The 13,559-nt window shown below is 34.4% G+C and overlaps 1 protein-coding gene across 1 annotated transcript in view; it reads left to right on the plus strand.

Moving 5' to 3' along the window:
* LOC106063896 (cadherin-23-like) overlaps positions 1–13,559 on the plus strand; it is a 108,960-nt gene that overhangs the window by 43,701 nt on the left and 51,700 nt on the right. The window contains exons 24-34 of the mRNA XM_056022159.1: positions 1,150–1,307; positions 1,419–1,571; positions 3,184–3,339; positions 3,515–3,579; positions 4,257–4,497; positions 5,152–5,464; positions 6,499–6,773; positions 7,479–7,640; positions 8,280–8,418; positions 9,489–9,643; positions 11,784–11,933. Coding sequence (XP_055878134.1) covers positions 1,150–1,307; positions 1,419–1,571; positions 3,184–3,339; positions 3,515–3,579; positions 4,257–4,497; positions 5,152–5,464; positions 6,499–6,773; positions 7,479–7,640; positions 8,280–8,418; positions 9,489–9,643; positions 11,784–11,933 — 1,967 coding nt within the window. The remainder of the gene's footprint in view (positions 1–1,149; positions 1,308–1,418; positions 1,572–3,183; positions 3,340–3,514; positions 3,580–4,256; positions 4,498–5,151; positions 5,465–6,498; positions 6,774–7,478; positions 7,641–8,279; positions 8,419–9,488; positions 9,644–11,783; positions 11,934–13,559) is intronic.

Consider the following 13,559-nt stretch of genomic DNA (forward strand, 5'->3'; position numbering starts at 1 on the left):
ACTTAAAATAAAATTTTGCTATAATTTTAGAACTTAGAAATTCAGATTTTTTGTTTTAGACTTCAATAAACATGATTAAAAAGTTTGATCATTTAAAACAACACAGATGACTGCTTGGCCATGTGGTGTAGGATTCAGACTCTTCGTTGGGCTAGGATGTAATGATTCTTATTTCAGAAAGAATACCAGAAACTTGGATCATTTAAAATAACACAGATGACTTCTTGGCCATGTGGTGTAGGATTCAGACTCTTCATTGGGCTAGGATGTAATGATTCTGATTTCAGAAGGAACACCAGAAACTTGGATCATTTAAAATAACACAGATGACTTCTTGGCCATGTGGTGTAGGATTCAGACTCTTCGTTGGGCTAGGATGTAATGATTCTGATTTCAGAAGGAATACCAGAAACTTGGATCATTTAAAATAACACAGATGACTTCTTGGCCATGTGGTGTAGGATTCAGACTCTTCGTTGGGCTAGGATGTAATGATTCTGATTTCAGAAGGAACACCAGAAACTTGGATTATTTAAAATAACACAGATGACTTCTTGGCCATGTGGTGTAGGATTCAGACTCTTCGTTGGGCTAGGATGTAATGATTCTGATTTCAGAAGGAATACCAGAAACTTGGATCATTTAAAATAACACAGATGACTTCTTGGCCATGTGGTGTAGGATTCAGACTCTTCGTTGGGCTAGGATGTAATGATTCTGATTTCAGAAGGAACACCAGAAACTTGGATCATTTAAAATAACACAGATGACTTCTTGGCCATGTGGTGTAGGATTCAGACTCTTCGTTGGGCTAGGATGTAATGATTCTGATTTCAGAAGGAACACCAGAAACTTGGATCATTTAAAATAACACAGATGACTGCTTGGCCATGTGGTGTAGGATTCAGACTCTTCGTTGGGCTAGGATGTAATGATTCTGATTTCAGAAGGAACACCAGAAACTTGGATCATTTAAAATAACACAGATGACTGCTTGGCCATGTGGTGTAGGATTCAGACTCTTCGTTGGGCTAGGATGTAATGATTCTGATTTCAGAAGGAACACCAGAAACTTGTAAAACCAATTTTTTAAAGAAATTTTTGTTTGCCTTTATTGCTTCAATCTCAAATGCTTTCTTAACATTCCAGCAACTCTAGTGGTTGATATACTTGATGTTAATGACAACGCTCCATTTTTTAATGGAGGCCCAACACTTGTTGCTTCTGTAAGAGAAAACTTGCCCATCAATAGCTCTGTGACATTCGTGACACCCACATCTTTGGAAATTACAGATCCAGATGAAAAGGTAAAATGAAATATCTACACATAGAGATTTAGTAATTAAATTTGGTCTTAATTATAAAGCATTGTTTTGTCCTAATCTCTACCAGTTCAGTGTGCTTACTATTTTTATTAGGGACCAAACAGTGAATATCAAGTGACAATTGAGGATGTGACCAATATATTTGACATAAGTCCAACTCTTGGAGAAGGACACCAAGCTTTTGTAATCTTAGTTAAAAACTCAATTGCTTTGGATTATGAAAAGATACAATCTGTTACAGTTAAGGTATGAAACATTTAAAAAGGTATTTTTAAAAGTCAACAAAAGTATTTATATTTTTTAAATAAACAAAAAATTTCAGAAGTTTATATAAAGTAAAGTAATGTTTCCATTTCAGACCTTGGGATATATACAGCTGATGATGTAAAGGTCATGTTTCTGTGGATAATACAGTTAACGAGGGTGTCATGTGGTTACCACAATGTCCAATTGTCTTTACTTTTCCCAAATAGTGTCAGTAGAGCTGGGTGCACTCAGAGGCTCCCAAAGATCCCAAAATGTGAAATCCCAGGACTCCTGGTTCAGAAGCCAAGCACTTTACCACTTAGCCATCTCGCCTCCTAGAATTATATAAAAAAAACTAAATTTTTTAAAAAGTCAATCCAAGTTCCTCTTTCAGACCTTATGAAATATTGGGCAGAAGATGTGTAAAGTTCATCTTTTTCTATCACCCTCAGTTAATGGGTGTCATGTGACCAGCACAATGTCCAGCCGACTTTACTTTTCCTCAAATAATGTCAGGTATGCATTGGAGCTCAGTGGTCTCAGAGGTGCCTTAAAGATACCAAAGTAAAAACCAGGTCTTCACCAGGATTCAAATCCGGAACCCATGGTTTGGAAACCAAACACTTAATCCCTTGGCCACCCCGCCTTAGCCATTCCAAAGTTAGCAGAAAAAAGAGTCAATTAAGATTCGTATTATAATTTAAACAAAAAAATTCATCTTCTTCCTCTGGAGTTATGCTTCCGTCTGATCATACTGTCATTAGTTATAGATCAAATATTGATGGCACATAAAAGATTTAAACAGTTGTGCTTGTGTACATTTTAAAATAAAAGCATTGCCATTTGAGACTCATCTACACAGTGATTAACACTTTAAAAAAAATCACTTTACACTGCAAAACTTTTTAAAAAGTCACTTTACACTGCAAAACTTTTAAAAAAGTCACTTTACACTGCAAAACTTTTAAAAAAGTCACTTTACACTGCAAAACTTTTTAAAAAAGTCACTTTACACTGCAAAACTTTTAAAAAAGTCACTTTACACTGCAAAACTTTTAAAAAAGTCACTTTACACTGCAAAACTTTAAAAAAAGTCACTTTACACTGCAAAACTTTAAAAAAAGTCACTTTACACTGCAAAACTTTAAAAAAAGTCACTTTACACTGCAAAACTGTAAAAAATCAGTGTAGAAATGTATTGTCTCTAGATGTATCAGCACCGCACAATTTATATACTGTTTCATGTCTTGCAATATCTGTTGTATAATGCTAGGGGAGTTGGTTACAGAGAACATGTTCTAGGAACAAATCAATGGGTAGCCAGTGCGTAATGCTAGTCAATTGTATTTAAACTAAATTTCCATTTATTTGGACCTATAAAATTATTATTATTATTATTATTATAATTATTATTATAGCAGTTAAGTTTACACCCTCGTATGAACATTACGGATTTCTATACAAAAGGGAAATCCAGTTTCTGTAATTCAGTCTCAAATAACAAAACATCTATTTTTTTTTCAATTATAAAATTATTCTAATACATAAGGCCTGGACTTAAATTGATCACTGTGAGATTTTTTGTTTAATGACACCTCATTGATCTCTTTAGATTATTGCAAAGAATCAGGCATTCTCTAGCACTGCAACAGTCACTATAAATATACTGAATGAAAATGACAATGTACCAGTATTTGAAAGAAGCACATATTCAGCCTCTGTTGCAGAAATGTCTCCACCACATGCCAATGTCATCATTTCTATAAAGGTATAAATATTGAATTTGTATTTAGTGTACTCAGATAATTAGCTTGATGCTTCATAACTTTAAATACTTTGCAAGTATCATAAATAATAAAGCAATGTTATCATACTTAGAAAAAACAACAAGATTAAATCAGATTTTTTTTGTGCTAATTTATTTTTTTATTTTAAATCCATAGGCATTAGATAAAGACTTGGGACCTTATGGTGTAGTGAGCTATTTTCTTACAGATGATAGTGGAAAGTGAGTTTCCTGATAAATGTTAATATATATATAAATAACTAACTAACTAGCTAACTAAATATATATATATATATATAAATATATATAAATATTGTTGCGAATCTCGCTATCCAGGCTCTCTTCAAACTGCACCACACGACACAACGAACTTAAAGAACCTCACAACTCAGGGCTCCAAAGTAACAGTAGCAATTTAATTTCAAATACAATACAACACTGTACAGTTGGCAATAATATTACACAAACTGTCCAAAAACCTAGCCTTGCTCCGCCTGAATTCACACACCGTACTGTTTCTAACTTCGCCTCGTACTGGTCACATTGCGAGGTAACGTGAAGTCCAGTCTTTCTGACACACTCGCTCTTATATACTGTATCTACTGGCCTTCTAGAATCGGATTGAACGTTCTTGACCACTCAGAATGATCACAATCGCCGTGACTTGCGTGCGTAATATTTACACACAGGTCGTTGCCGAACTGGCATGTACTGTCACTGGTTACAGTTGACCGCTCGTCCTGCGCTGGACTGGGGCGATTTGCGTCGACTGACTACACACACACCACTACCCCCATCTGTGCCACCACCAGGTTTATAACAATATATATACACATTTACATATTTTTATATAAGCTTCTAAATATGAACAAAATATTATACAATATTTCTACTTTCAGATTTCAGATTGATAAGAACACAGGATATGTAACTACACGAACTGGAGATCTTGACCGGGAGACCAAGTCAAGCTATACCCTGATAATAACAGCCAAAGATGTGAATGGTTTTTCATCACTTACTCAGCTTACAGTCACAGTCACTGACATCAATGACCAGTCTCCAGTTTTTGATCAGCAAAATTTTGCCGTTACAATAGAAGAAGGAGAAAAGAAATTTCTTCCCTCGTTTTTTGTACATGTAAGTGGGCCATCGAGGGTACGGCTTATGCATATTAGATGTTGATTTTTTTTTATGCATGAATCTTTTAAACTCCATTTCTTTAGAATTGCAACTAAAAAACAATTTAGCCTTTTTTTTTACAAAGCTTATATCAACTCACTTTGTCTGTCTGTCTGTATGGTCAAAAGTTTGTACATGTTATTTCTCCCACGCCCCATCTCTGGTCAAGCTGAAAGTTTACACAATTATTTCTTTTACCTGACAACACAAGAATCAATAGCAAAAATTTAAACAATTAGTTAATTAATTTTTGGTAATTAATTATTTTGTTTGGTATCTTAGTGAACACAACATGCAAAATAGGACCAAACTATAGAAACAATAGATAACTACAATCTTCCATGTTCATAAGCTCTCCACCAGCAGAGTGTTTACCATATTGGCTTGAGAAGCCTGAGAAGGCTTGAGCCATGAGTTCAAATTTTTGTTGTTCCCCTCTTTTAAAAATGTTAATAAATGCTTTTTTATTGTTACCCTAGATCTATTTCTTCCAAACTAATTGATACAAATACGCTTAATATAAGCTTTGTTTTTTTTTAAATATTTTTTTGTATTGTTTCTTGGTTTATAAAGCACTTATAATGGCATAATATGTATAACCACAACTTTAAGGCTACAGATGCAGATGATCCCAAAAGCCCGAACAGTCAAGTTGAATATTCACTGATACATGCTACGACTGCTCCCCTATCAAACTTTAGCTTGGGCTCAACCTCAGGGGAGCTTTTAATACTCTCACCTTTGAACTTTGAAGCACTGAGTAACAATGGAGTCATTGTCCTTCATGTTCAAGCCAAGGACAAAGGTCAACCAGCTCATTCATCAAGCGCTACCATTACAGTCACGGTTCTGGATATCAATGATGAGAAACCTGTCTTCCCAAAGAGCTTGTACAGTGTTGTCATTTCTGAAAGTGCTACAAAAGGTAGTTAAAAAAAAATTTAACAATTACTAGTTTGAGCTTGTGTGAGTTTTTGTTATAAAAAAAAACTTAAAAGCTAAAAAGCTGCAAATGTGCTATGATATCAGAAAATGCTTCAGTGTGTTTTATGCCATTTATAATTGTTTAAAAAAAAGCTCTGTAATATAAATGAAACTAACACTTTAATAAAGTAGACTGAGTAGTTGTCATCGTGGGGGGGGGGGGGGGGATTTTATGAAGAGTCTGAATGCACTCTTTCTTTGTTGTTATTTAGGTATGAAAGAGTTATATCCCTTTGTTTATCTAATCCCATGGTAGGAATCTGAACAGTATGCATGTGATGTGAACAGTATGCACGTGATGTGAACGGCATGCACGTGATGTGAACGGTATGCACGTGATGTGAACGGTATGCATGTGATGTGAACAGTATGCCTGTGATGTGAACGGTATGCACGTGATGTGAACGGCATGCACGTGATGTGAACGGTATGCACGTGAATTGAACGGTATGCATGTGATGTTAACTAAATGATTTGATGTTTATCTATTTCAAGAGGAGAGTATTACTGGTTGGAGTTTGTTTTTTTCTGAAAGTGGAACATGACGTGTGTTTTATTGTTTTTTTTTATATTAAAGTTTTATTTTTCTTGGATTGCTGGAGTTCTTGCGGAATAAATTAAATACTAATGTTTGTATATTATCGATCTGCATTGGTCTAAAGTCATAGTATGTTAAAGTACCCCTTCGAGCCTATTAAATAGTCTGACAGTAGTTATTTATTCAGCCATCTTAGCTCCAACTGTACCATCTATGTAAGGGGGTAACATTTTTTTTTATTTGACTGCAGCTCTATGCTTCTTAGATATAAGTGTATTTGACTGTGCCAAAAAAAGAAAAAAAAAAGGAAAAACAGTAACTTATCCATTCTTCCCCCAATTTTTTTATATCTTTTAATGCGAGAATAGTAAAGAGCTTATGTTCTGTACACTCGCACTGTTTGTGCAAATATTTGAAAAAATTTTAATACATTTTAGGGCACTCTGTTACCCAGCTTCAAGCAACAGACAAGGACAAGTCCAGCACAAACAATCAGGTCAGTTACAGCCTTGACGCTCTGAGTAACAGCAAGTTTAGCATCAATCCAACAACAGGGGAAATAACCGTGAAAGATGTTCTAGACAGAGAGCAGGTCGATCACTACAGCATAATTGTCACCGCAGCAGATAATGGTCTGCCTGTGCAGACGTCTACAGCAACAGTTTCTGTAACAGTCACCGATGTCAACGATTCACCGCCCCAGTTTTTTAAAGTAGGTGACTTGTTTATATCATCATCATTACATTAAAATATAGACATGGGTATATGATGAATAAATTACCAAAGGTACATTAGAAAACCATGCTAGAGTTATGTATTTGCATTGGGATTTAAAAGTACATTCAAAATCATGATTTTAATACTTATGCAGTACACCAGCTCTAATGAACTCATTATTTAAGCTTTTTATGAATTATAATAAATCTCCAATTTTGATATTTTATTTACTTAAATATTTCACTTGCTTTTGATTTTCAATCCAAAAAAAAACTGTAAAAAATAAGTAAAGGTACATTAAGGTGGCAGTTGAAGTAAAGCCCATTTGTTTCTTTGGCTGTATGGTTAACTGGTGTCATGGAGCCAACACAATGACCAGCTTCCTGTTCTTTCCCTAACTATTGTTAGGCATCTGTTTTAGAGTTGGTTGGACTCAGAGGCATCCTCAAAATCTACTGCGAAAATCCCACTGGGATTTGATCTTGAGGCCCCTCAGCTTAGAACCCTAATGTTTAAACACTTGGCCACTATGTCATTGAAACTAAAAGGAAAACAAAAATACTAAGGGATTTAATATTTGCAGTTTTCATGATTTATGATCATTTTCGAAATATCTACATAATAGAAAATTATATTTTTTTAAATAGATTTATTCTCTGATATTCACAATTCACATTGCTTATGTATTTTTGTACAACAGAAATCTGTCAGTGTTCAAATAACAGAAAATGTGCATCAAGTCATCACTGATTTTGATGCTAGAGATGCTGACCTAAACCCAGATCTTGTGTATTCTATTGAGTGGTCTTCAAGCTCAGGAGTAGATGGTCATGGTCAGTTTCTTAGTGGAGACAAATTGAAGGTAAGCCTATTTGCTGGAAGCCTTTTATTTTTAGAAAGACATATTTTTATTTAAATGTTGGATTACCTATTTTTTCTCAAATTATTGAATTTAAATTAATCTTGAAATAGTATTTACAAAGCTTATACAAACTCTGCCTGTCTGAGTCTGATAAAAAAGTTTGTACACCTTATTTCTCCCACACCCATTCTGAGATTAGGTTGAAACTTTGCACAGTCATTCATTTACATAGACAAGACACACATTAATAAAAAGACTTAACCAATTAGTCTATTAATAACTGCTAATTAATTTTTTTGTGGAAAATGAATCCTTAAGTATTCACAGATATGGCTAAATATGTACTCATTTCTCTCACTCCAATTCTCAGATCAAGTTGAAACTTTAAACCAATTTTTTATTGTACCTATAAAAATCATGAATCAATTAAAAGAAAATTAACCAAATAGTAAATTAATTATTGGTAATTAATTATTCTGCTTGATATTGAATAAGGAAAATAACTTCTATATTATTGAGATATATAGTTGTAAGTGCAGACCTCTTTCCCTTAGATCAATTTTTTTTTTAAAAAACAATTTTTTCCTATTTTGCTTGTTTAAATGTTGTTGAAATGTTGTTGAAATGTACACTTGTCAGGGCTGTATAACAATAAACCCACACACTGGAGAAGTAAGCACAGTAAATGTCCTGGATAGAGAGTCCATACAAAGATTTCAGTTGACTGTACAAGTTGAGGATGTACATGGTATCCCAGGAACAAATCAGCTTGACAGTGGTAGGAAATTGTTGTTTTAACTTTCATCCAAGTTATATCATAATCAAGAAATTTACGATTTTGTTTTCTAAGGGTACTGACAAGAGAAATTCAGTTGATTAACATAAGGATTATCCATTTATTCTTGTTTGTTTGCTACTTTACTCAAGTATTAAGTTATTATGACGTCATGCAATAAAAGCGAGACCAAAGGTTATAGAAGGCCTGTACATTGACCTGTGATGTTACTACCTGTAGACAGCTTCGACCTTTGATGTGGCAACAAGCTATTGGTCTAAACTGCCCACAGGTTGAAAGATCGCCGTGTCAGTATTGAGGCCTTCTATAATGATTGGTCTCGGCAAAAGACATTTATTCTTTAAAGCTTTCATTCTATAGCATTAAATATTTATGAGTGAATAGATGTTCTTTGATAATTGATACATACATCATAGTAGTAAGCTGATTTAAAAGTTTTGTTCTTTGTTAATATACTGTTGGCTAGTTATATTAATCACTTAGCTTTCTTAGAGACTTGAAGTATTACTGATGGAGACTTGGAATTTTAAATATGAGATTTTAAATGAAGCTGAGTTGTATGGAGCATGAAAGCCATTCTCTGACTACACTCTTTCCCATATGTATACAAAAAGAGATTGGATAAGAGCACACAGACCATTCTTGTTTTGCAATATACATGTAAAATAATAATCATTATAATAAAATATTTTTAACCTTTTTCAAAGTTTACAATAATGACACACATTATCTTTAATATTGTCCAATTTGAGTTTTAAATACAAAAATTGTAATTAAAAAGTTCCCTTTTCAGACCTTGTGGTCTATAGGGCAGATGATGTAAAGGTCATCTGTTTCTGTGGCCTATGGTTAACAAGGGTGTCATGTGGCCAGCACAATGACCAACCGCCTTTACTTTTCCCTAACTAATGTCAGGTACCCATTAGAGCTGGGTGGACTCAGTGGCCCCCGAAGATCCCGAAATTAAAAATCCCATTTACCAGGTTTCTATCCCCGGTTCGGAGGTCAAGCACTTTACCACTCAGCTTTATCGCTCCTTTTTTTTTTCCTAGCTGTCTTGACTGTCGTAGTCGATGATGTAAATGATAATCCGCCCAAATTTAATGGTGGTCCCCATTTTACTGCTGAAGTACAAGAAAATATGCCACATGGAAGTGAAGTGAAGCTTGATGGTGTTTCAGGCCTGTACATCGAGGATCCTGATGGTGTAAGATTTTAAATTTGATTTATGATTTAAAGTTTTTCCAGAAAAAAAGAAAAAAAAACTACAAGTTATTTTTTTTTATTATTCATGTATTGTAAAGTTAATGTTGATAAAAACAAATGAAGCCTAGTTTATTTGTGACATGTCTGCCTCTAATATTTCAGAATACAGCTTTATAGCCACAATAGGAAATGTTCTATGAGCTAACAACTGTCTTGTAAAATTTACCAGTAAAATGTTCAACTGCTTCTTAGGTTGTTTTTTTTTTGTCCACTTCACTTGCCTATATCCTTCAAAGACATTATGCTAATCATAGCTTCCTTTTTTTTTTTTTTTTTTTTTTTTTTTTTTACAACTGCACACTTAATTTCACTAATTTAATTTTTGTACAAACATTTTGAGAGACTACTGGTGCATTTAAGTTTTGTTATACCATTTGTAAGTGCGGTGACATTTTAAATTTAATGTCAACGTGTCATACAAATTTCTGAGCAAAATATTCTGACTTTTTGTCAGATTTAAATGTTAGGCACCCAGAAGGCATGTTAGCAAAACGTTTCTAAACCAAAGTGATGTTAAGCCAGTGATGTTAAGTCAGTGATGTTAAGTCAGTCAGTGATGTTAAGTCAGTGATGTTAAGTCAGTGATGTTAAGCCAGTGATGTTAAGCCAGTGATGTTAAGCCAGTGATGTTAAGACAGTGATGTTAAGTCAGTGATTATAAGTCAGTGATGTTAAGCCAGTGATGTTAAGTCAGTGATGTTAAGACAATGATGTTAAGACAGTGATGATGAGATTTATTTAACATAGACCACATGGACAATTTATTCTTTACAATTGGAAATCTTAACGTTCATGTTGAGCTAAAATTTTAGTACATATAAATTATATAGCTGTGAGGTCACAAGACTCTCTAATAGTGAATCAACTATACCGTAAGCATACATTTATCTGTAAGCAACGTTATTAATTAATAAAGTGCCTGGATTTTAATGCATTACACCTGTCTCACTGTAGACATTAATACATTTCTGGTGAAACTTAAAGAAAAATTCCTTTTGCCTCATTATCTGCCACTTCAGACCAACACTACTACCTCAAAAACTAAATTTAGCTAGCATCTTCAATGCTATATTAAGGATTTGAGACCTTTGTTATCTCTGGAGTAGATGATCTAAAGGTCATCTGTTTCAGTGGCCTACAGTTAATGAGGGTGTCTTATGGCCTGTACAACAATCAACTGCCTCCAGAACTAATGTCAGGTACCCATCAGAGTTAAGTAGACTCAGGGCATCCTTAAAATCCTGAAACTAAAAATTCCAGACTTCACCAAGTTTTGAACCTGTCAGTTCAGAAGCTAAGTGCTATAACCGTCAGCCAACATTCTTTTTTGTGGCAGACTTAAATGAGCCTACAATTTAGCAGAAATGAATATACTTGACTAGCAACTAATGTAAGTTATAAAAAAAAAGTAAAGTACCCCTTTCAGACCTTGCAATGTGTAGGGCAGATGATGTTAATTCATCTGTTTCTATGACTGATGGTTAACGAGGGTGCTATGTGATCAGCATAATGACCAACCACTTTACTTTTCCCAACTAACATCAGGTACCCATTTAGAATTGGTTGGACTCAGGGGCAACCTAAAAAGCCAGAAATTCAGAAACCCAGCCTTCATTGAGATTTTAACCAGAAACCTTTAATTTGGATGCCAGAGGTTGTACCTCATAGTCAAAATGCACCCACAAATTATAATTATTTTACCTAAGATTCTATGAAATGAAAATCTGTGTTAACCATTTATAGCTAGCTAGGTGCTTCTGCCCATGTATTATGCAGATAAGTTAAACGGAGGTAACACTCAAATAACGAACTCCAATAATACAGACCAACAATATGTTATTCAATGCTGTTTATGAATGTCAAACAAGAAGTTTAATAATAACAAAGGGAACCAGCTAAATCTCTATGTTCATAAAAAGCTCCTTTTTCTAAAGCCCTCAAGAGTAAACTGTTAACATTTCGCTATTCTTCCTAAAATACTATTCTTATTTTTACTAGTCTAAACGTTCCCTTTTTACGAAACAAATAACTAATTTCTAATCATGCCATAACAAGCTTCATTCTTTCTTTTTCTTTTGTAGGTCAACAATAATATATTTAATATAACTGTAAGCCAGAACAATGCATTTTCGATTGGGCCACTAATTGGAACAGGCAGCAGCACATGTGTTATTAAAGTAGCTGATTCTACTTTGCTTGATTATGAAAAAGTTCAGAATTTTACTATCACAGTAAGTGTGCATCTTTTATAAGAAATCTTACAAAATCCATTGGGTAACAAAAATATTCAGTGCTTTTTAAAACTGTTTTTTTTTCTTTTAATAAATTAAAATTTTAAATTAAATTTTTAAAATTCTTAATTCAGAATTATTAATAAGATGGAAAGAATGAGTGTTTAACTCTGAGATACTTGCATGGACAGGTCTTCCCAGCATCTTTACAATCCTCAGACAATGCTGCATGCTCTGGTTTAACAATGTCCACCAGTTTACTGATGATAGTTTCTAGAAAGTCATCCTTTATGGACACCTCAGCATATACATCACACTCAGGCGAAGCCTGTCTTGGCTTGGTAATGTCTGCTGTATGGAGGATAAACAAATACATATAGGAACAACTTTCGGCCAGCACAAGAAAAACTGGTCGTCCCCACCTCCAATATGTAGATGTAATTGAAGGGGACCTCAAAGCTGATGACATGGATGTTGACACACACTATGTGGAGAGAGATGGTGACAGAGAAAGATCTGGACAGCAATAAAGCATTGGCCTCAGATCTGGAAGAAAAATGAAAAATAGCTGGTTCCTCTACCACCAAAGAGAATTCCAATTTCTTTGGCCAATGGTTAACAAGTAAGGTGTCACGTGGACAGCACAACGACCAACCGCCTTTAGAGTTGGGTGGACGTCAGGGATGCCCTAAAAATCCCAAAATTCAAAATCCCAGTCTTCACAGAGGTTGAAATACAGAACCCCCAGGTTCAGAAGCCAAGCGCTTAACCACTCAGCCCCCGCGCCTCCAAACTCCATCTCAACCAGTGTTTTCTTTGGTCAGGAATGTCTCTCAAAAATAGGGTTTTATAGTCACATGATTTTCTATGAGATGAACCACACTCATTCCAACAATTAATCCCTTTCTCATTGGCTAATTATACAAACATAACCATAAAAGTTTGCCTAATAGTGCAAGGCTTATAAATTAACATTCTCCTTGGGCTCCAGTTTCTTTTTGCAGTTGCAGGTTATAGTGAATGATTCTTTTGTTTGGTCTTCTATTGTTCTATGTTACAGTTTATAAGGGATTCATACATTCAAAGTTGCAGAGAAAATATTCACACTAGGTCAAGCTCTTTCTGAAACTAGTTTTTAGCATAAGTTTTATTTTTTTTTTTACTCATTAATTTGTTGCTATTGATTATTTAAATTATCTTTATGTTTACATGAGCTGTTTTTTTTTCTGTACTTATTGATTTGTCACTTATTGATGTGTCCATATATTTTTATTAGATTTTTCTATAAAGTGTACACATTTTAAGCACTAAACATAGTAACTGTCTGCCTTCTTACGTAGTATGCTCTTTGGACTGTGATCTTGATGGTAACTTGTTTGAATCCTGTCTGTCGCTATCCCTAGTCATCCTGTAAGAGGTTTGGAATAGGGTGTAATAATCTTCAATTCTGAAGGAACATCCAAAACATAAAGCAAAAGAATTTTGAAGATAGAAAAAAAATCCTTTGTTTTCTTTATATAAATTGCAACTTACTGAATTATTACTATAAGCAGGGGCAGACTGGCTGTATGGGCATTTGGGCAAATGCCAGTTGGGCCAGTACAAAATGGGTCACTAGGTGCTAGG

The sequence above is a fragment of the Biomphalaria glabrata genome, chromosome 2 (genome assembly GCF_947242115.1).
Source record: "Biomphalaria glabrata chromosome 2, xgBioGlab47.1, whole genome shotgun sequence".
NCBI lineage: Eukaryota > Metazoa > Mollusca > Gastropoda > Planorbidae > Biomphalaria > Biomphalaria glabrata.